The following is a 23822-nucleotide window of genomic DNA, read 5'->3' on the forward strand; positions in this document are numbered from 1 at the left end:
AAGTCAAGAAAAGTCAAGAAAATGGTTCTCATTTAGTATAATTGAGCTCAGTAAAGTTGGTCTTAGAAATGAAACCTGACTGTTTTACAAGCCTTTCCAAGCAGAAATATTGTAGTTACCTCTGTTTTTTTGTCCTGCACTGCATATAATCATATCCAGGAGAATAAAAAATAGTTCAGAATCTGAGTGCTGGAATCTGAGATTAATCTTTACTTCCTGGAAGATTGCAAGGTTGGATGCCCTACCTAATGGTAAAGATACAGTCTCTGTTGCAGAATATTCTGTCATGTCTTGTATTCATGCTTCTAATTTTGTGGTTTTTCTCTCTGCTTTACCTAACTAGGTTGTGTACTTTTCTGCCACTTACCCCTATGTCATGTTGATCATTTTATTCTTCCGTGGAGTGACTCTCCCAGGAGCAAAGGAAGGGATTTTGTTCTACCTAACTCCCAATTTCAACAAACTCTCAAGCTCGGAAGTGAGTAAAATGTGGATTTTCAATTTAACTGTAGTTTTCATGCAATATGATGCAAAGTAATATCAACTGTAACCACTGAGTATCAACTTGTGGCCTTGAGGGAGGCAGAAGATTTGGAGCTTTTTTCCTTTGGATTTTCACCTTCCAAAGCTGGATATAGTCTTGTCACTGCATATTACATTTTGAAGGGAGGAACTTGATAGGTTGTATGAAATTCTCCTGTTCAATGCAATATTATCCTTTCAAAAATATGTTTTGTCATAACTTCTGTTTCCTACTTAGGTCAGTGCAGTGACTTGCCGAATCACCTTCAACCTCTCTTCCCTTCTACAGAATCATGCACAAGGACACCAATCTTCTACACAGTGTTCATAAGGGATGCATTGAATGCATTCTGACTAAGAGAGGGTACTGAGGAATGGACAGTTAACAGTTCATCAGATTATGTGCATTCTTGTGCAGAGTTTTAGGCAGCAGGTCTCAGGAATGGTTTATTGGCTATGGAGGGGTACAGCAGAGTTTTACCAAAATGGTATCAGTATTGAAAATGATAAATTATTTGGACAGGTTTTACACATTGTATTCTCTTGGTTTTAGAAAGCTGAACAAATGTTCCGATCCTGGTTTATAAAAAGCTGAATTGATTTATCGGAGAAGAAATTTCTTCCTTCCTAATGTAAATGAAATTCCTTGCCCTACTACCATTGGTAAAATTAGTAGCAGAGCAGTGCAGCGATTAGTGCCTATGCCCCATAGCTCCCGCTACCTGGGTTTGACTCTGCTCCTGGTGCTGAATGTGGGGAGTTTGCATGATATCCCTGTGACTGCGTGAGTTTCCTCTGATTGCTCCGGTATCCTCCTACATCCCAAAGACATGCTAGTAGGTTAACTGGCTACTGTAAGTTACCCATAATGAAAATAAATGGCAAAAGAATCGAAAAAGTAATAGATGGGCATGTGGAGGAGAATAAGTTACTGGGAAATAAGAAGGAGAATGAGATTGATGAGGTTGCTGTACTGGGAGCAGGCATGGGCATGATGGGCTGCATGGCCTCTATCTGCACCATAGTAAGTAATTATGGAACATAGAACTGTATAATATGGGAACAGGTCCTTCATCCCACAATGTCTGTGCTGACCATGATGCCAAACCCCATCTGTCTGCCCATGATCTGTATTCCTTAATTCCCTGCGTGTTCATGTGCCTGTCTAAATACCTCTTAAGCATCACTATCGTATCCATTTCCACTAAACCCAACCCCCCTCCCCCCTTCCCCTAGCAGCATGTTTCAAGCATCTCTCATTATGGTGGATTATAATTTTCATTGGTCTGGTTAGGATGATCATGGAGGCACAGAAAGTTTACAGCAGGAATGGAGCCTATTTAGCCTATTGAATCTTAACTGACTTTTTGCAAGAATACTCAAGCTAGTCTCACTCCCCCACCCTCTCCCTGTGGACTGCAGTTTTTTTTCCCCCTTTCAAATAGTTGTCTGTTGAATGCATTGATTGAATTTGCCTCCACTACTCCCTTGGTCATGCATTTCAAATTCTAGTCATCCATAAGAAACATCAGAAATGGGAGCAGGAGAAGGCCACCCGATCCTGTGAGCTTGGTCTGCCACTCAATGAGCTTGTGGCTGATCTGATCCTGGATCTAGCTCTAACTTCCTTTTCCATTCTGTATAAATCTTGGCTCCCCTATAGTACAATGATACTGTGTCCTTCCTATCTCGATAGGGATATTCAAAGATTTATGACTCTCTGAGAGGATAATCTCCTCTTTAACTCTGTCTTAAATGGGCAACCCCCTTATTCTGAAACCCTGGTTCTATATTCCCTTAGAAGGGGAAACATCCTTGCAACATCCACCTTCTCAAGCCCCCTTTTTATCTTACCTGCTTCAATAAAATCACCCTTCTTTCTTCTAAACTAAATGAGTATACATCCAACCTGCACAACTTTTCCTCATGAGGCACCCCCTTCATTGCAAGAATGAATATATTAAAATAAAGCAGAAAATGTTGGAAATATTCAGTGGATCTGGCAGGATTTGTGGAGAGAGAACTAGAGTTGATGTTATAGGTCAATGACCTGATTGTTAACTCTGTTTCTCTATGCACAAATGTTAGTTGATCTGCTGTGTATTTCAAGCATTTCCTATCTTTATTTCAGAATTCCAACCTCTGCAATGTTTTAATTTTCAAGCAACCTAGTGAATTTTATCTGAATTACTTCCAGTGCAAGTAAATTCCTTCTTAAATAAGGAGACTAAGTTTTTATGAGTACTCCAGATAAGACCTCATTGATATACAGCAAAAAAACTTTTCCTCACATCACATTTTGTTCTTTTGCAAATCATCTTCCTTTTGTGTCTTCTGGCTCTTGACCTTTCTGTCAATGCAAACAGATTCTCTCTATGTCTATCTGGATCTTAACTGATTTTAATCAGATCCCCTTATGAGCTTCCCTGTTTCAAGAACAAAACCATTTTCTCCAATCTATCTATACAATCTGTAATTATAAGGTCCCTCATCCTGGAATCATAGTAGTAAATCTGCTGCATCCTCTCTAAGGCCTTCATATCCTTCCTAAAGTGTGGAGTCCAGAAGTGGACACACTGCTCCTGTTGAGGTTGAACCAACATTCAACAAAATTTCATCAATTGCTCTAGTACTCTATGTCTCTACTTGTAAGGCTTTTTTTGAACCACTTTTTTTACCATTTCCAACAATTTGTGCACATATAAACCTAGATCTCTCTTTTCCTGCAGCTGTACTAGACCTGTGCCCCCTAATTTATGTTGCATATCTTCACTTTGCCTATCAAAATGTAACACTTGTTTTGCATTAAATTTTATCTACCACGTACTGTATTTGCCTGTAACACCTGGTGCAGGGTCTCGACCTGAAATGCCAACAAGTCCTTTCCCCACACGGATGTTGCTTGACCCGCTAAGCTCCTCCAGCAGATTGTTTGTTGCTGCCTATACCATCAGTCTGTCTATATTATCTTGAAATCTATTAGTATCCTTCTCTCAGCTGACTACATTAATAAATATACATTTATTTTGTTGTAGGTATTTGCTTTTGATGAACTACTGATTTATTAATTTCCCACAATGAGTGTGTTTTCCTCTTATTATAGGTCTGGCTTGATGCAGCCACACAGATTTTCTTCTCCTATGGACTTGGTCTGGGATCACTTATTGCTTTGGGCAGCTATAATAGCTTCCACAACAATGTTTACAGGTAAATGTTTATGGGTAAATCACTTAGTTGGAATTGCAATTAACTTAATATGAATACTTTACAGTTTCAATCTTTGCTGAAACTGAGCCTATAGCTTGATGTAGTGGTTACATCATCCTAAAATATTGTCGTGTCCACATACTGCAACACAAACGAGACCTTTGATTTCTGCCCTTGTAGCTAAAGCATAATTAATCACTTGTTGTGACACTTGAATTTATTCCCTATGGTCTGCGATTCCTGTTATTGCAAGAAGGCTTTTTACAACCACTGATATAAACTTTACAGAAAAGCATTTAACATTAGATTAAAGTGAAAGGCAATGACCTCCTTGCAGATTAGAAATAAAAGGAAGAAACAAAGCTTAATATTTATATAGCACCTTTCACATCCCTTTCAGGAAGTCAGTGAAGAAATGTGGTTGCTGTTGTGGTACAAGAAATCACATCATGATTGTGCTAGTTCCTTACAAACAGTGATAAACACACAGACATACACAGGCACACAGGCTACACACAGAGACAATCAGTTTTATTCATTGGGTTTTCTAAAATATTTGCAATATTCCATTATATGGTACATAAAAACATTGCTCTACTTGTTAAAATTTCCAGGTCAATTTGCGCTATCTGTAATTTTAAAAAAATTATCAGCCATCCCCAGAACTATCAGAAGACTGACACCCAACTCCAATATGTGATTACATGAGAAAGCTGGGGGGAAGATTAGTATTTATTTTCCATTATCACAGTATTTATAAAGGTAATAAATATTTTACAGATCCTGTCACTCCACATTTTCACAAGCCTTTCCCAGGATAGTTTAATGCTCCTTTTGGCAGCCTGGCTAGAAAACAGTCAATGACATTGCCAGAGAACAGGTCTCCTGCATGTTCACTGGAGCACACAACAGTGCATAAGTTGGAGTGATTGAAAGGCAATGAGAAAATAAGAATGAAAAATAACAGAAAGGAATATTTTTGAAGATCTAACATCATTTTCCAAATTAACTAATACTTAAAGATTAGCTCCCTATCAGTCACTCTGGAAGCAAGATTAATTATATTTGAGATCCTTTAAATGAATTCCATCTGTCTGCTTTACCTTCCAGAGATTGCCTTATTGTGTGCAGCATAAACTCCTGTACGAGCATATTTGCTGGATTAGTCATTTTCTCTGTCATTGGATTCATGTCCCACATCACAAAGAAACCAATAAGTGAGCTTGCTTCATCAGGTAAGAACAGAGATTTTCATGCCATCATCCTTGATGCTCATTAATACTTGACTATATGTAATGGAAGAGTCAAACCTAATATTTGCATAACAGAGGAGACATACAGGTTTGTAGGTATTTTAAATATGCTGTATTTAGGTACTGGGCTTCAGTGGGGTATTACTGAGTTACTTCCATGTTCCATCCATCAAGCAGATTGCAGAAATATCTATAATAGGTAGAACTTCCAGCTTGATCATTGTTGTCAATGTCTTGCTATTTATTGTATCAGCTCAGCTAAAGTATCCCATTCACAGTATCTGTCCATACTATTGGATATGTCGCCAGGACTGGATGAGATGTACCCCAGACTACTGTGGGAGGCTAGGGAGGAGATTGCTGAGCCTCTGGCAATGATCTTTGCATCATCAATGGGGAAGGGAGAAGTTCCGGAGGACTGGAGGGTTGCGGATGTTGTTCCCTTACTCAAGAAAGGGAGTAGAGATAGCCCAGGAAATTATAGACCAGTGAGTCTTACTTCAGTGGTTGGTAAATTGATGGAGAAGATCCTGAGAGGCAGGATTTATGAACATTTGGAGAGGTATAATATGATTAGGAATAGTCAGCATAGCTTTGTCAACGGCAGGTCCTGTCTTACGAGCCTGATTGAATTTTTTGAGGATGTGACTAAACACATGGATGAAGGGAGAGCAGTAGATGTAGTGTATATGGATTTCAGCAAGGCATTTGATAAGGTACCCCATGCAAGGCTTATTGAGAAAGTAAGGAGGCATGGGATCCAAGGGGACATTGCTTTGTGGATCCAGAACTGGCTTGCCCACAGAAGACAAAGAGTGGTTATGGATGGGTCATATTCTGCATGGAGGTCGGTGACCAGTGGTGTGCCTCAGGGATCTGTCTGGAACCGTTACTCTTTGTGATTTTTATAAGTGACCTGGATGAGGAAGTGGAGGGATGGGTTAGTAAGTTTGGTGATGACACAAGGTTGGAGGTGTTGTGGATAGTGTGGAGGGCTGTCAGAGGTTATAGCGGGACATAGGTAGGACGCAAAACTGGGCTGAGAAGTGGCAGATGGAGTTCAACCCAGATAAGTGGAAAGTGGTTCATTTTGGTAGGTCAAATATGATGGCAGAATATAGTATTAATGGTAAGACTTTTGGCAGTGTGGAGGATCAGAGGGATCTTGGGGTCCGAGTCCATAGGACACTCAAAACAGCTGCACAGGTTGACTCTGTGGTTAAGAAGGCATATGGTGTATTGTCCTTCATCAATCGTGGAATTGAACTTAGCAGCCGAGAGGTAATGTTGCAGCTCTATAGGACCCTGGTCAGACCCCACTTGGAGTACTGTGCTCAGTTCTGGCCGCCTCACTACAGGAAGGATGTGGAAGCCATAGAAAGGGTGCAGAGGAGATTTACAAGGATGTTGCCTGGATTGGGGAGCATGCCTTATGAAAACAGGCTGAGTGAACTTGGCCTTTTATCCTTGGATCGACAGAGGATGAGGGGTGACCTGATAGAGGTATATAAGATGATGAGAGGCATTGATCCTGTGGATAGTCAGAGGCTTTTTCCCAGGGCTGAAATGGTTGCCACAAGAGGACACAGGTTTAATGTGCTGGGGAGTAGGTATAGAGGAGATGTCAGGGGTAAGTTTCTTACTCAGAGTGGTGAGTGCGTGGAATGTGCTGCCGGCAACAGTGGTGGAGGAGGATACGATAGGGCCTTTTAAGAGACTTTTGGATAGGTACATGGAACTTGGAAAAATAGAGGGCTATGCGTAAGCCTAGTAATTTCTAAGGTAGGGACATGTTCGGCACAACTTTGTGGGCCTGAATTGTGCTGTAGGTTTTCTATGTTCTATTAAGACTTGATAAAATAATAATAATCAGTAGGATTAGTTCTGATCAAACAAAAATGGAAGCATACCTTCACTCCGTCCGCCACAACAGCCAGGATCTCCCGATGGCCAGCCACTGCAATTCCACTTCCCATTCCCATACTGACATGTCTATCCATGGCCTTCTCTACTGCCACATTGAAGCCAGACGCAGGTTGGAAGAACAGCACTTCATATTCCGCAATGGTAGTCTCCAACCTGACGGCCTCAACATCGATTTCTCCAACTTCCGGTAACCCCTCCCCTCTGTTTTCCCTCCCACCCCCTTTGTTTTCCATCATTCCTTTGGTTCCCTTCACCCCTTCTCTTTCCCCTCCCCTGCCTTCATGACCTGCCCATCACCTCCCTCTGGTTCCCCATCTCCTTCCCTTTATTCCATGGTCTACTGCCCTCTCCTATTAGATTCCTTCTTCTTCAGCCCTTTGCCTCTTCCACCTATCACCTCCCAGCTTCTCACACAACTCCCTTTCACCTCCCCCCCACCTACCTTCCCCCTCTCACCTGGACTCACCTATCACCAGCCAGCCTGTGCTCCTCCCCCTTCCCCGAACTTCTTATTCTGGCTTCTGCCCTCTTCCTTTCCAGTCCTGAAGAAGGGTCTTGACCTGAAACATCGACTACTTACTTCCCTCCATAGATGCTGCCTGACCTGCTGAGTTTCTCCAGCATTTTGTGTGTGTTGAAACAGAAATAGATATGTGAGTAGCCGAATAATGCACACCATTGCAAAACCAGCTTGTTATGGCAGGGGAGGTAGTGGGTGGACGTCTAACTTCAGTGGGTAAAATAAATCACTGTGTACTCTTTAATAAAAGAAATTCTCATCTCTATTACTAGGAGATTCTCCACTCTTGTGGCTGAAACCACTAGTGCAACCACAAATGGATATACCACACTCCTTGATAACCATGGAATCTTACCTGCTATTTAAGCAGCCAGGTTGCTCTGAAAATTCCTCCAGTGGTCTAGATACTGCTGATATGTTCCTGATTCAGACTTCCTGAGCCCAAGTAAAGATCTGGACTGAGGCAGGCAGGATTATCATTCCAATCTGTGCCAGCAGCAGGGCCTCTATACCCTTATTGTATGTTTTCTGTGGAATAGGTGCATTTTAATGAGTTTTTCTACTGCCTTTTAGTTCTGGAGCATCATCTGAAATGTCCTTGTGATTTCATGCACAGGTCCCGGGCTGGCATTTCTGGCTTATCCACAGGCTGTGACACAGCTGAATCCAGCTTCACTATGGGCCATTCTCTTTTTCTCCATGTTACTGATGCTTGGTCTTGACTCACAGGTTAGTACTGAAATTGTGTAAAGTAATAACCGTAATTTCTGATATGGTATCAGCAATATTTCATCAGGCATCAAAGGAGCAAAACATTGTGATGAATTTTGAATTAAAATTGTTATTTTTCTTTACTTCCTTCCCACCTGAAGATGCTATTGCTTTTCTGCTTTGGGACATTAATATGATTTTTATTCACATGTGAGAGCTAGATTGTGAGTTATTTGATCCTGAAATGCACAAAGTTGAACACGTCCTTCACCTAATATTCACATGCATGCTTCAACTTGCAGGAATCATCAGCTAATGATCAAGATTGGGAACATCCACTATTCCTGCCCATACCTGTCTAGTTTTCAGTTAAAGGGACAGCCATGACCTCTGAACTCAATATATGGGCCATGAAAATTCTTCAGTCTATTGATAGCAGCATTTTGACACTTTGTGACAGAACATTGAATTTGCAGAGCTGAGTATGGCACCTAATCATCACTGCAATGGTGTATGATGGAGAAGCAGTTATCTCGTTATTTGACTTTGAGCTAAGCTTCCATATTAAAACCAACCACTTCCACTTCATGGCACTGCCCTTGCCTCAACCCACCAGCTGCTGAAACTCATCCATATCATTGTGGGTTTTAAATTCACTCTTGGTCACCTCCCACCTTCCTCTCTTTGTTAACTTGAGCTCATCCAAAGTTCTACTCCTCATATCCTAATTCCCATCAAGTCCCGTTGACCCATTTTCTCTGTGTTAACCAGCTTACATTGGCTCACAATCCAGTAATGCCTATATTTTAAAATTCACAATCATGTTTATAAATCCCTCCATCGCCTCATCCTCCCAGCTCTGTAATTTCCTCTAATTTTGTATCATTTCACTATCTGTACATTCCTGGCCTTTCACTCCACCATTGGTGGCCACTCCCAGCTATTTGGTCACTAAACCCAAGAATTCTTTCCCTAAATCTTTTGAACTTTTTACCTCCCTCTGCACCTTTAAAACGTTCCTGCAAATCTCTCTTTGATCAAGCTTTTGGCCCTTTGTTTTAACAGCTTTCTGCTTGGATCCTTGTCAAATTTTGCATGAGATTCACTCCTGTGCATTGTCTTGGCTCTAAATCAGTGGAGGTTGTTGTTGTTACTGGAAAATTACTCCAAAGATGTGGGTTCACTTCCCACCATGAGAGTTAGTGAATTTGAAATTTAAAAAATGCAGATAAATTTGGAATAAAAGTCTGGTATCCATAAGAGTTGTGGATTGTCATAAAACACTTAATGTACTTTTGAGAAGAAAACCAGGAATCCTTACCTGGTCTAATATAAATGTGAGTCCAGTCCCACACAAAGTGGTTTACTCTTTACTCTAAACTGTTTACCAATACATTCTTCTGTATTACGTTAAACAGATTGCTTAGATTTGAGATCTGTTTGATTGCTGAGGGGTGGTTACATGTAAACAGTTTTTTTGAGCAGTGGTTGTCTTTTGAATTAATTAGCTGCTATACCTATTCCATAACTCCTGAAGGTGTTTGCATTTCTGTAAATAACTTTCCTGTGTTGAAAAATGCTTTAAATTTTATGGGAGAATTTGTGTAAACTTGGATTTCTATAGTCAGGTCTTCCGTAACCCCAGGAGCCATGTATACTGCTGTTTTCTGTAGCTTCACCATATCCCGGGTGGTAGAAAAGTACAAAAGAACAACACCAGAAATACTCAAAAGAGCTGGAGTAAGAATGCTGAACTGAGGCAGCCTTGGGCACTCTGAGGCCCTCAAAAAAGCCCTTTTAGTTCCTACTTAAGATTCGACAAAAATATAATTTTGAATATGTTTATTGAGCAGGCTCCAATAGTATCTTTAAGGTGCCTATAAACTTTGCAATCTTTTTCAAGACCTGGTTAAATAATTGGGGCTTGAATACCCATGAGCTACATTTCCCTTCTCCCTTAGAATTTGGGAAAGCTGAAATTCTATTTCTCCCTCACATGTTGAAAATAATAAAGTTGTTGACCCGGCTGAATGATGCAGCTGTAACATTGCTTACCACCCACCCCACCCTGATACATCTGTAGGCAGACCGTGCACTAATATTTTAGAGGCAGCCTGGAATTTATCTGAGCTGATGATCACGGCCTCTGCTATGTGGAAAATTGGATCCTGTGTGCAAATGTTCCTGAATCATCCAGGTCACAGTCTTCTCAAAAATTATCAGTTTCTTGGTCATAGACTGAACATAAGAACATAGAACAGTACAGCACAGGAGCAGGCCCTTCGGCCCATGATGTTGTGCCGAACCAATTACATTAGTAATAAAATTCCCATCTAAACTAATCCCTCCTGCCTTCTTAGGTTCTTCCATCATTCTGGGTAACTGCTCTGGTATAGGTATTCTGTTGTGTTATGTACTGATGAGCTTGAGCAATCCATTTCCTTTTGATTACCTGGCTTCACAGCAGCCTATTCCTACTGGTACTGGTTCTCCTTTGCTAGTCAAAGTAAGCTTGTAGTTTCACCTCAAGCATGTAGCCCTCAACCTTTCAATTTAGAGGAACGGAGTTGATGACATAATATTGCTCTGTTTCTATTGAGAAATTTTAGTCCAGTTTTTTTTTGAATTTTTATTTCTTTAGCTTAGTTTGGTTTGATATATTGTTTATAATTTTTCTTATTGTTTTGGGGTTTTTAAAAAAAAATTTTATTTTATAATAAATCTTTTTCTTTTATATTATATTCATTCACTAACAGATCATTGGATCTACAGTTTTTTTATACTCTATTGTTCTTTATGATTATCCATGTCATGATTGTTCTCCTGATCTCTTTGTATTACGTGTATAAACATTGATATATTAATCTGTATTGATTTGAAAACTAATAAAAAGATTGAAAAAGAAAGAAAGCATGTAGCCCTCCATTTAAGTGACACTGACAGCCCTGTATAACATGGTGACTGAACAAAACCATTTCTCTGTATTAGTTCCCTTAGAATTTTTGTATTAAATATTCACATGAACATTTAATATAGGAATCTCAGAGGACTAATTCCTGATCCAAGAATCTAATAAGAACAATGACTTTACTTTTCCTGAATCTAGTGTTTGCATTCCTTGTTGTTATATTCTTCATGTCGTTTCTATCTAATTACTCCTTTGTTTTAGTTCTGCACAGTGGAAGGCTTTGTTACTGCCCTAATGGACGAATACCCTCAAAGCCTGCGATCTCATAAAAAGCTGTTCATTGCATTGGTGTGCCTCATTTCATACCTCATTGGATTAAGTAATGTTACTCAGGTACATTTGAAATAATACCCTAAGACATGTCTCGTTTGTACTGTGCTCTGCAGACTGTAGACTGGATGTGTATAAACATTCCAACTTAAACAAGTGTGGATTTCTCTACAGCTCAAGTGTGCTTTGGTCAGAGCTGAGTTTATAATTCAACCTTTTTTATGTACTCCATGCTAATTCAGGTTAGGTGTGTGATTGCCAAACCTTTTTGAATCTTGCTTCAGTATTCAGATGCTCCTCAGCCAATGATAGCAAAGGTCAGGTGGAAAGTAAAACATTTTATCTCATGTGTATAAACTGTAAGCTCAGAAGGTGTGCCTCTACTGAAATGGATTGGCATTTTGGATTCGGCATATTACCTATTTTTGAATGATGTTGGCAATTTTGTAGCAACATGATAAATTATTATCAAAGTTGAGCCGTAGTTTGTTGATTGTCCAGTTGAATGTGCTCAAAGGCAGTTCACTTAGAACCAATGACAATCAATGGAGATGAAATAATTGAATCTAGTAATCTAGAAAAAGTTCAAAATGAAGTATTACTATACTACCACTTCTCAAAACATCTATACATTTTTAATCTGCTGGTCAGAAACACCAAGAAATGCCAACTGTGATAACTGAGTGACCTACTCACAGGGTCCTGGAACACTACTTAGAATCAAGGAATCATACCATTGTTATGGCACAGGAAGCCATTCAGCCAATTGAATCCATGCCTGCTCCTTGTTAGGTATTCCATTCAGAACCATTCCCTTATAACTTCCCCATAGCCTTGCAAGTTTCCCAATTCTCTTATGAAAACTCTGATTGACTCTGTTTCCATTACCTTTACAGGCAGTGAATACCACACTAAAATATTTGTTTAGGAGGTATAACATGGTGGCCTAAATAAACTTTTGGATGGATTTCCTTTTCCTCCCTATGAGAAAGAGATTGGGTTTGTGCTCAGACAGAACTTATTGAAGCAACTTAATAACAGATTCCCACATTTCACCATTGTGTTGCTCTGTAACTTAAAACTCTATACTATTTCACCGGGAAAGCAGGAGTGGGTTATTGAAGTTGCTGTTCTGTAAGGTGAATCAATGGACTACCATTGCTACTGCTGGGTAAGCTGGGTAAGCTGGGTTAGTGCAAAGTACCAAATTCCTAAGTTATTGCTCCTGGATGCAGGTTTGTTTCCCCTGGTTTTGTGTTGGTGAATTTCTCCAGTGTTGTTAGTGGATTTCATTGTTAGTTGGTGACCTCGGTTGGTGTGACCTCAGTTGGTATGACCTTTTGTGCACTTTAACAGTTGTTGAATTTGCTGTCCCAAAGCACAATTGCATTACCAACTTTTGCATTTTGTCCCATATTCTAAACTGATTTACAAAGGATACCCTGAGAAGATAATTTCTAAATGCATTTGTATATTTTTACACCTTGCATTTCTGAACTTTGTTTCTGTTTCTAAATACAGGGTGGCCTCTATGTGTTCAAGCTGTTTGACTATTATTCCGCTAGTGGGATGACCCTGCTCTTTCTGGTTTTCTTTGAGACTATCTCAATATCTTGGTTTTATGGTTAGTAGCTGCTTTAAGTATTACCTGGTTCTCTTATTATTAAGAAACAAATGAATGTGATATATTTTCATGTGAGCCCTTTTATTCTCCCCAGTAAGCTATGAAAAAGAACACATTTTAATGGCCAATTAAATGCAGCAGATATCTGTATCAATTATATTAGGTTGCGCAGAGTTTGTGGTTTTAGAACAACAAAGGTGAAGATGATTATCAGAAAGAAACAGATCCAAGTACAATTGATGAGATCCTTACATTTTTAACTTCATCCATCACACAGCATTTAATTCTTAAGAGGACCTCAGCTGTCAGAAGGCAGCTAAGTGATCAAAGGAATTTCTTCTCTAAAGTTCAGGGTCATCCCTAGATTGCTATTCACGGCACCCAGGGATGAATACAAAAATAGCATTGCTCAATGCTTGGGAAAAGGCTTCTTGCTTGCCTTCCCAGAAGGAGTCTGGCAATCCAGGAAAGGTTGAGAGAGAAAATCAATCTTCGGCTTTTTTTCTTCTGGGTCTCTAACTTATCTTTCTTATATCTCTAAATCAGTGAAATTTGTATCGCCATGGTACTTGTAGTGGCTGCATCACTTAGATAATGAAGTCAGAAGTCATACTGGCAAGTGATCCCTATTTGGCTAGAAATTAAAACAGACTATAGGAACAAAGAGGTAAGTATGTCCCTTCTGAGAGAGAACTCAGCTAGATTCCCACTGCTTTCCATCACTGGAAATTGCTGCTGATGTAATGTATTTCAGCAATGGCAATTGCACAGCAGGGAACTGCAGCTTCTGGATTCCTCAGGTTTGCCTACTTTCTGCCCACTGTTCATAATATTGCCTGGGGGAGGAGGGGGGGGGGGTCTGAAGAGATTGTGAATGTCATGCACTATTTCTTCAGTAATGTTATTTATTATGTGTGCAGCACTATTATTTATGCTATTATGCAGTAAACATACAAAATTGAAATGTACCAGAGCAAAACATTGGAGCAGAAAGGCAGATTGGGTTATGTGGCCTAATGAGCATTCTTTAAGCAGATGCAAAATGTTTGCCCTTGGTTGCTTGTGCTAAAGCCCATTATAGCATATGCATAATATATATTCTATTCTGAAATTCAGTACTAATGATTTTAATGGAACTCCGTTTCAGTGGGGGGAGGGGGGTACAACAACATGTACTATTATATGTGTGTTTAGCACAAGAAACTGAGGTTGCAGTTCTACAGATAATAAAGGGAAAGCTGAATGAACTGCAGGCAAAACTTCAGCTTGGAGTCTGTGGCATAGTCATGTACTGAAACATCTTTTAGAGACAGTCATGATTAGGAACTAAATATAGCATGTTATTAAGTTTACAGGAAACAGGCAACATGATAGAAAGTGTAGTAGTGGTTAAGGATTAATTGACTTCAGTAATAACAAAGGATGTAATGGGTGGTCAGGAGATGGAGGAGACATTTGGGGTAGAGTTAAACAGAACAGAAATAGATTTAACTGAAAGTTCAGTTCATGGTTTCTTGGCAACAACAATGAAACTGTGGAATATGAAAATGCAGTGATTAGACAACCATGTAGAAAAGCCAACATGGTATTAATGGGAAATATCAGAAATGTAGATTTAGAATAGATTTCTTTTTAAATTCTTTCATTGGATGTGGGAATTGGAGGCAAGGCCAGCTTTTAATGACAATCCCTAATTATCCTTGATCTGAATAAGGAAATTAAGAGTCAACCACTGCCTAGAGTTTATTGTCAGCCAGTCCACAGGAGGTTCAGTAGATTTCAGTTCTTGGTTGAATGCTAGTAACAGGCTTGATCCCATTGAATGGTGGACCAGACTTGAGGGTGTCCTATTTCCATGTTTCAATGTTGCTACAAGTTTCAGGGATCTGATCCCGGATCCAAAGGAGGATTGAATGGTCATCTTCATAGTGGCCTGTTTTTGCTCCTTTGATTAAATTATAAGAATGTTGGGTAACTTTCTGCAGTGAGCCCTGTGAGTCAAACATTTGCTAATCACTTGGATATAATTAGACCTTCAGATAAAAATGATTCATGTAAATGATTCTGGTAATAATATAAAGAGAAATATATATTTTATTTTGTTCACAGGAGTTAACAAGTTTTATAAAAACATTGAGGAAATGATTGGGTACAAGCCTTGCATTTGGTGGAAGCTTTGTTGGGTATACTTTACACCCATTATAGTTCTGGTAAGGCAAAGACCTCTTTTTAGCATTCTTATAAACCTGTCAAGAACATTCAAAGACAAAAGTGGATTTAAGTGATGTTTTTGCTCTTTGGAGCAGTGTAAAAAAAACATTAGTATGATGCAAGGAGCTTCTTTTCTATTCATTATTAACTTCATTTCTTTATTTGCATGTACGTTTCTTCATATACCTATTATTTTCTGTCCTGACCACTCTGATGTTCTGGTTCCAATATCGTTTCATGAGATAAACAATGTACATGAACTTACCCTGGACACCACACCATTTATGTTTCCTGACCTACTTAGGGCAACTTAGTTTTTGTCATGAGCCAGAAAGTAATACAACAGTCTGAACAGAACAGAAAGCAAAATATATGCCTTGTTTCCAATCAGGACACTTCTCATTCAAACCCTGGTCTGTCCTAACAGGGGAGTTCAGCATCTGTATTCTTAGATGTTCAGTATATTGACCTGTTTGTTCCTGGGCTAAAGGGAAAAAAATCACGTTAAATATAAGAAGGAGATGACAGCTTGACTGTAATATCTCGGAGCACTGAATTCCTTCAATAAGCAAAGAATGGCTAAATAGATGAGATCCAGGAAACTGTTCATTTTCCCAAAAATACCTTGTTTACATCTCATCAATTGGGTTTCTGCCCCTCCCACCAAACAACAATGCTTCAAAAACTCTGATCAAAACTACTAATTATAAAAGTATTAGATCTTTCTCGTCCTTCTTGACCTGTCTGCATCCTTTGATGTGGTTGCCTCACTACCCTCACTTGCTTGGTTGCATTCTTGTTTCTGTAGTCGTAGCTAGACCACCACCAACGGTGGCTTGTCTTCCTATGTTTCTACCATTATCTGGTATATGCTAAGGATCCACCTTTGACCCCTTCCTATTCTTTATCTACATGTTGTGCCTTGGCAATGTCCTTCAAAAATGGTGTCAGGTTCTACATATGCTCTGATGATATTTAATTTCAAGTCACAACAACTCCCCTTGACCCTGTCATCATCTTTAAATTAGTTGCTTGTTTGCTGAACATCCAGCACTGAATAAGGAGAAATTTTTTCAAACTAAATGTTGGGAAAGCCAAATCTGTAATCTTTGACTCCTGTCACACATTTCATTCTCAGGTGACCAATTCCATCTTTCTCTCTGTGGCAGCATCTGAGCCTGAGTTGCAGTGTTTGTTACCTTTGGACCCCATTTCTGGGAGATCACAAAGGCCTCCTGTTTCCACCTCCTTAACATTATGGACTGTCCCATTTCAACTCAGCTGAATTCCGCACCCTGGCCTTTGTAACTCCTTGACTCGACTCATCCAATGTAATCCCAGTTAGTTTCATTCATTCTAATCTCCTTAAATTTCAGAAGATCCACAACTCTACAGCTTGTGTCCTAATTTTCACCGAAACCTGACAATCCATCACCTCTTTAGCTGGTGCTCTACATTGATTCTGTATTAAAGAATACTTTAGTTTTAAGATTTTCATCCTTGTTTCTGAATTGCTCAGAAGTCTTAGCCACCCACACCCCCCCCCAACCCCCCCCCCCCCCCAAATTGCTGTAATCACTACAAGCCCACAATGCTTGTGGCTCTTTTTTCATTCTGAATTGAATCACTCTGCCATTGGCAGCCTTACTTCCAACTGCAAAGTTCCAGAATAGTGGAATTCCATCTTTAAACCTCTAACCGTTCTACCCCTCTTTCCTCCCTTAGGAGACTCTAAGAACATGACACATGACTAAGAGTAGGATATATGGCCCCTTAATCCAGTTCTGACATTCAATAAGATTATAACATAGCTAATCCTGACCTCCATTCTATTTTCCTGCCCATTCCCCATTATCCTTGACTCCCCATTAGCCCAAAAATCTGGCCATCTCAGCCATCAATAAACTCAATGATTCAGCCTCCACAGCTCTCTGGGACAGAAAATTCTGAAGCTTCGCAACCATCTGAGAGAAGAAATTCCTCCTCACCTCTGTCTTAAATGTGCTATATCTTGACTTGAAACAATCTACCTCTAGCCTTAGGTTCCCTGAGGAGGACAAATGTCCTCTCAGTATCTACCTTATCAAGCCCTTTCAGAACCTTACACATTTCAATAGATCATCTCTCATTCTTCCAATGCATATTCCAGTGAGTGAGTATAGGTCATCCTGTTCAGTTTTTCCACATAAGTCTCCTCATCCTGGAAGGGAATACAGTGAACTTTCTCTGAACAGGTATTGCAAGTGTATCCCTGTATATCCCAGTTTAAATAAAGAGACAAAAATATACACAGTACTCAGGATATGGTCTCATCAATGCCCTGTATAACTATAGCAAGAAATCCCCGCTTTCATACTCAATTCCTTTTGGAATAAAGACTTTTCCTGTTATTTGCTCTCCTACATTTCTGTGTTTCGTGGACTGAGGAAACCCAGATACCCCTGCACCATTTAAACAATACTCTTAGTTTCTTCCCCCCAGAGTGCATAATGTTACGTTTCTCCACATAAAATACCCCCAATGTCATGAGTTGTTGCCTTGTGCAAAAGCCTTTCATGTTATAGCTGACTGAATGCCTTTTGGATATCAAATATGCTACACCTACTGATTCTCCTTCATCCACTCTGCTATAATTAAATCATCTAATAAATTTCCCTCTCAAAACCATGTTAACATCTAAATTGACCAATAGATCCTTCCTCTTTGACCAAGCTTTTGGTGATCTACAATAATCTCTTCTTGCGTTGCTCTGCATTAATTTTTTTGTTTGACTTCACCTTGGTATTTATTTGCAACAGTAAAGATGATTTACAGGTAAAGTTGTGCTGATTGAACCATTGCCCTGGGCTACCAGTGATTTCAGGAAAGGAAGGGAAAATTAGGGAGGAAGATAGGTTTTAAAAACCAGTGCATGTGAATATGATGTCCTTAACAGAATGTAGATTGGTCACTTGATGCCCAACTGCAACTGATCCAATCTATCCAGGTTGTCCAATTTTCAGGACTTCAGCACCGGATTTAGAATGAGTAAAATGTTAGAGTGGCAGCAATGATCTGCCTGTAGATAGCTTTAACATGCCAAGTACATTTTACTATTCTTTATTGGCAGGAAATACATACTGAAATGACTTCTGTTATTCATTAGATAGTCAAAAATTCCTGGAATGCTTTGATAGCATTCTCTTAATTCCCAATGTGAATATATAACTGTAAATAATTTAGAAGGCTACTCTGTATCTAGTTAAACAAACTTGTTCCCAATAGGCGTTTTTTGTTTTTACACCATCTAATGCTTTGCCTTCATAGTGCTGGTGTACACAATGAAAAGTAACATCACTGGAACAGCTCCGAAAATCCTCCTCACCCTCATGTGCCTTGTCCTCACAAATCTTATGTCCTTTTTAAAACGTAGAAGTTACTCGCTAACCCAAAAATGCCAGTGAACAATGGCATAAATAGTGTAATGCCATTACTGGGCTGAATCATGTTAGATTTGGCCCTCTACCCAGACTCACAAGTACCACTTGCCTACAATTACTTGGGTCAGAAATGAGATGAAGACCTTTCCTGCACCCGTGAGGTGTCCAGTGAGACACAACAAGGCCTCAGTGATCAGCAGACCTCAGTCCTGAAGCCCATCTACAGAATGCCCCGACAGCATTTGATATGAGGCAAGACTAAAAGTGGAGCCTCAGCTCCTATCAACGTTGTTAAGGCTTTGCAATGATATTTAGACTCGTTTAATAAATTTAAGTGTCCTTTAAATAATTAAAAGAGAAAAATTATGAAAATTAAAATGAATTAAAATAGATTAAAACACGCTAATAATTTAAGACATTAAAAGTAAAAGTAATTTAATCTTGTCTCACTCACTTTTTCCATTTAATCTACATAACAGGGAACCCAATTTGGATACACCAGCTGTGGATGGTGCAGCACCGGAGAGACAGATTCCCCAGTGTAATGCTGGGGAACCTTGGCATGACTGGAGTCCACCACTGGACTCCAGGTGGAGTAACGATCATTGGAGCATAGTGACAGTTGTGCTGGAGCATCTGTCACTGAGCACATTCCAGACTTATAGTGGTCTACTTTAAGTCTGAGGCTTACCTGGGAGGGGCTGAACTCTTGCAATTCCCTTCAGACTTTCAGTCAGAGCTAGCTCGGTTGAGCTCACAGTTGCATATGTCCAGTTGGTGCCCAAGTATCATGGTGCACTATAAATTCCTCTCTTCTGAGTTACTTGATAGGTAAATAAGTAGAGGGAGAATCTTGAATTTACAATGCTTTTGTTATCCCTTCAGTATGCCCTGAAGTGCTTCGTATTTCTGATATGCAGTTGTTGTTATAATCCAGGAAATGCTACCATCAATGTGAACATAGCAAGATCCCATAAACAACACAAAGATAAGTGACTGTATCCAACTGGTAGCTCTGAGTTTGCTATATAATAACAGAAATGCATTATACGCTGCCTCATAATTCAGTTCAATGTGGTTAATGAATTGAAATATAGAAGTAGAGGACCGCAGAGTACTAGCACTGGTCCCATTGATTTGCAAAAGGCATATCCTCTACATTGATACTTGGATCATGACCATGATGGATTTATCTCCTAATACTGTTTTGTCCCCACTTTCTAGGGAGTATTTCTCTTCAGTGTTGTTGAAATGTCACCATTGACCCTTGGGGATTACATTTACCCCAAATGGGGGCAGGGGATTGGCTGGTTCATGGCAGTCTCCTCCATGGTCTTTATCCCAGGATACATGGTCTATATGTTTTTCACCACCAAAGGAACACTCATACAGGTATGGAGAAACCATCTGGAATATAGCACCAGACTTCATACTTACACTAACTCTGGTTATCACATTACTTCATCGAAGTAAATTAAAGCAACTGCTTTTTCACTCATGTGTGAGCTACATTCTAACCTTGACTGGTGCTGAGGGCCCTTAAGTATTAAATGACCAGCAGGGAATAACTCAGGCAGTATTCGAACCAACCAGAAATGCATGATGCTGTAATAATCATTCTAAGTGGTTACATTACACAAATATAAAGGTTCTCCCCAGGTTAGGAACGCCCGATTTATGGACAAGCCATACATACAAATGAGCATTTGGGAGACCAGCGGGATGGATGGGGACGGATTTGCCGGCTGCTGCAGGGTTGCAGGAATCTTCTGCCGGTTGGGAATGGGGCACTTCCACGTGCCTTCTCTCCCCAAGCCCCGAGCCGCAACTATCGGGAGCTGGGTTGAGTTCAGCAGAGCTGGGAGTGCTGAGCAGACTCACTCACTTACTCACCGAATCAGTGAGGCTGGCTGACAGCTATTCTTTCCATGCCTGATTGCTCACCCATCTCAGCTGTTTCTATGATCCTCTCCCACACACTATCTTTGTTCATTTCCAACTTATGAACAGTTCAGGTTATGAACAGTTCTCAGGAACAGAACCCTATCATAACCTGGGGGTTGCCTGTATATGTATGTACTACATGAGGGCATACAGTAGATTGACAAAGTTTGACTCAGCGATCCTGCTTTAGGGAAGCAGTTATGTGCAGAACTGATGTAGAGGTAGCACTACACTGGAGGCAATTGCCTTAATTTTTCAGGATTGCTGCCCAGTTTACTTTAGGTGTTGGAAAGCTGAAGGGATTGCACCTGTTCTTTATGATAGTTGCATTATTATACAGGGTTAAAGGAATGCAACTCAGTGATATAGGTACAGGTTCACTCTTTTACTTTGTAGATTCATTCAAAGGAAGTGTATTGTGAAGAACTATCGCTATTGTTTGCATTTTTATAATGTTTTTAAGCCTGTTTATGTGTAAAGGGAATGATATTTTCTAAAGGCATGCACTGATCTTGACTGAAATGTCAATAACTTTGGTTTTATTACACCAAGTTGGTAAACAAAGATGTGCTTTCTTTCCCTATTATATACTTTGGCTCCAATGTTTGTCTTGTTTAATCAGGACACAATGTTTGAAAAGTTCATTATTAACAGTAGTTTCTTTTTGTAACATTTTCTCTCTCTCTCTCTCTTTCTCTCCTTGTTCTAGCGTTTACTAGTAATGATACAACCCAGGCAAGAGGTCATAATTCACAACAATGGGCTGCAAGCCACCCAGTCCCTCAGCAGAAGCTTTGATGATGACACTGTTTAAGGGTTTATCTGTGTAAGAAAACAGCTTTATTCCATCCACCACCAACCCCTCCCCACTTTTGCTATTTCACAGTAATCCACACATTGAATTAGATTGCATAGTTAAATTGGGGTTTGTCCTACTGAACTGGTTTCAGTTACAAAAATATGGTTTTGATGAATTCTACCTGGTAAGCATTAAACATCAATTTTCACACTGTGCCATAGTATTGTGAATAAAACTAATTCCCTCTTTCCTGTTACATTGTCAATCTACCCGATAGAGGTGCTCTACACTGTGAGGATATTTGTTCTCACTTTTTACAGATATGATTGTTACCACCAAAGGACTTGGAGATAATCCAAACATCCCCGTGGATAACCATCTGCTGTGAGCCTTGTGAACATTCTCTAATATTAGCAGGGCTTAAGAACAGTTAGATTGTCTTTTGCTCTTCTGAGGATGTATAAATGGGCTTCTCCTCATTCGCTCTTTTGTTTCATTCTTGGCACTCAATTATGACTTTTCCCTATGATACAAAAGAGATCAGACATTCAGGAAAATATTATGTTCCAGCTGAATGCCTTGAGCATAGACAAACACATATTTAGATGTTTGCTCTCAAAAGAAGAAAATGAGTAAGTTAATGAAGTAGATGTTGACATATATTTATGTTGCCGTAAACAAGAGAATACATGTTTCCTGTTATGGTGTTTACAGGAATCTGTGACAGAGGCAGCAAGGCTGATTAGCTGCTGACAAAATAAAAGTTTAGAAATACAAACACTGGAAATCTGAAATCAAATAGGGAAACGTTAGAAATGCACAGTAAATCAGTTAGCACCTGAGAGTGCCATATTGATTGATGTGCTGCCTGGCAACTGGTGGATCAGGTGATATTTAGCAACCTAACTGACCTATCCAAAGAAGTGAAGACTTCTGAAACTCTAGCTAGTCTTGTTTCTACAAGCAATGCCACCAAGAACAGATTCATAGAGAATTTTATTGATACATGGAGCTTTTAACCAAAACTAAAATAAATATATTTTTGTTTAAAAATAATTCATCAGAAATGTCTGAATGGTTGTGAACTGAGTTTAGATACACAGAGGATATAAAAGGCACCATATAAAAGGAAATTCTAATTAGTAGCCATTCCATGCAGCTTTCTTTATATGACCCATCAACATACACTATAAAGTTTACCGAACCCTCCTGGTAACCTACAATGGGAATGTCTAGTGGCACTTTCACAAGGCCCCCAAATTAGAGATCCAGTGATTGAGTATTTGGATTAGTTGTTTTTTTTTAATCTGAATTTAAAAATGTAAAGAAATGATAAATAAATTTATCTGAATACAATAACATACCAGATTGAGAGCAATGTTTTCTTTCTCTGCATGACTTTGGGAATCGAACTACAACGCAATACTTGAAAGATTAGCACTTGGCAGCAAATAGTGAAAGAGAGCCATGAATTCCTTTACGACATAGCAAACATTCTTCCACTTAAAGGATCAAGTGAATCAAAATAATTCAGGAAATGATGAAATAGAGCAAGAAGCTCAAAAATAGGGATTAACAACAGTGCTGGAATTTTTAATGACAAAAATGATATTTAGGCAAAAGCAAAACACTATGTATGCTAGAAATTGAGTTAATATTTTAGATCAGTGGGGAAATCTGTGGGAACATCTGAAGTGGGGAGAAATATCAGAGCCGATAGTTGGACAAAACTGGATTTGAGGAACTTTCCCAGAGAAAGTGGAAAGCAAGTTTTGACCTCATTCTACAATATCAACTGAAATATAAATAGGCTATCATGCAGTCGGCATGCAGATACAGAGACTGCAGTTTTGTTTGGCTGTCATTGGATGACAGGAAGAACCTTTCCAGAACTGGGATGAGTAGACAGAGTGCAGGAATAGAGTCTTTTCCAATCCTTCTGTCCTTAAAGAAGACAAATGACGAGGATTCCTTAAACAAATTACTTTATTCGGGCCCCTGTGTTACAAAAAATGTCTAAAGGAGGCCTCACTGAGGAGGCAGAGGTTTATAAAGTCATGAAGGGTATAGATAGGGTGAACACACAGTCTTTTTCCCATGGAAAGGGAACTAAAAATTAGAGGGCATAGGTTTAAGGTAAGAGGTGAAAGATTTAAAGGGGATCTGAGGGGCAACGTCTTCATGCAGCAGGTGGTGCGTATATGGAATGAGCTGCCAGAAACTGTGTTTGAGGCAGGTATAATAACAACATTTAAAAGATATTTGGATAAGTACATTGCTCAGAGGGGTTTAGAGGAATATGGGACAATTGTGGGCAAATGGGACCTAGCTTGGTGGGCACCATGGTCAGCATGGATGAGTTGGGCCAAAGGGCCTGTTTCTATGCTATATTGCTCTACGACTCTTCTTTTACCACGATTACAAATCACTTCAACTATTCTATGCACA

The 23822-nt window shown here is 39.6% G+C and overlaps 1 protein-coding gene across 1 annotated transcript in view; it reads left to right on the top strand.

Moving 5' to 3' along the window:
- LOC127578230 (sodium- and chloride-dependent GABA transporter 1-like) overlaps positions 1 to 22534 on the top strand; it is a 34115-nt gene extending 11581 nt beyond the window's left edge. Inside the window, exons 6-14 of the mRNA XM_052029980.1 lie at positions 344 to 478; positions 3626 to 3729; positions 4840 to 4964; positions 8045 to 8157; positions 11309 to 11440; positions 12899 to 13001; positions 15111 to 15211; positions 19856 to 20023; positions 21285 to 22534. Coding sequence (XP_051885940.1) covers positions 344 to 478; positions 3626 to 3729; positions 4840 to 4964; positions 8045 to 8157; positions 11309 to 11440; positions 12899 to 13001; positions 15111 to 15211; positions 19856 to 20023; positions 21285 to 21389 — 1086 coding nt within the window. The 3' untranslated portion in view covers positions 21390 to 22534. The remainder of the gene's footprint in view (positions 1 to 343; positions 479 to 3625; positions 3730 to 4839; positions 4965 to 8044; positions 8158 to 11308; positions 11441 to 12898; positions 13002 to 15110; positions 15212 to 19855; positions 20024 to 21284) is intronic.
- The last annotated feature ends 1288 nt before the right edge of the window (positions 22535 to 23822 follow it).

This window comes from Pristis pectinata, chromosome 15 (genome assembly GCF_009764475.1).
Source record: "Pristis pectinata isolate sPriPec2 chromosome 15, sPriPec2.1.pri, whole genome shotgun sequence".
Classification (NCBI taxonomy): domain Eukaryota; kingdom Metazoa; phylum Chordata; class Chondrichthyes; order Rhinopristiformes; family Pristidae; genus Pristis; species Pristis pectinata.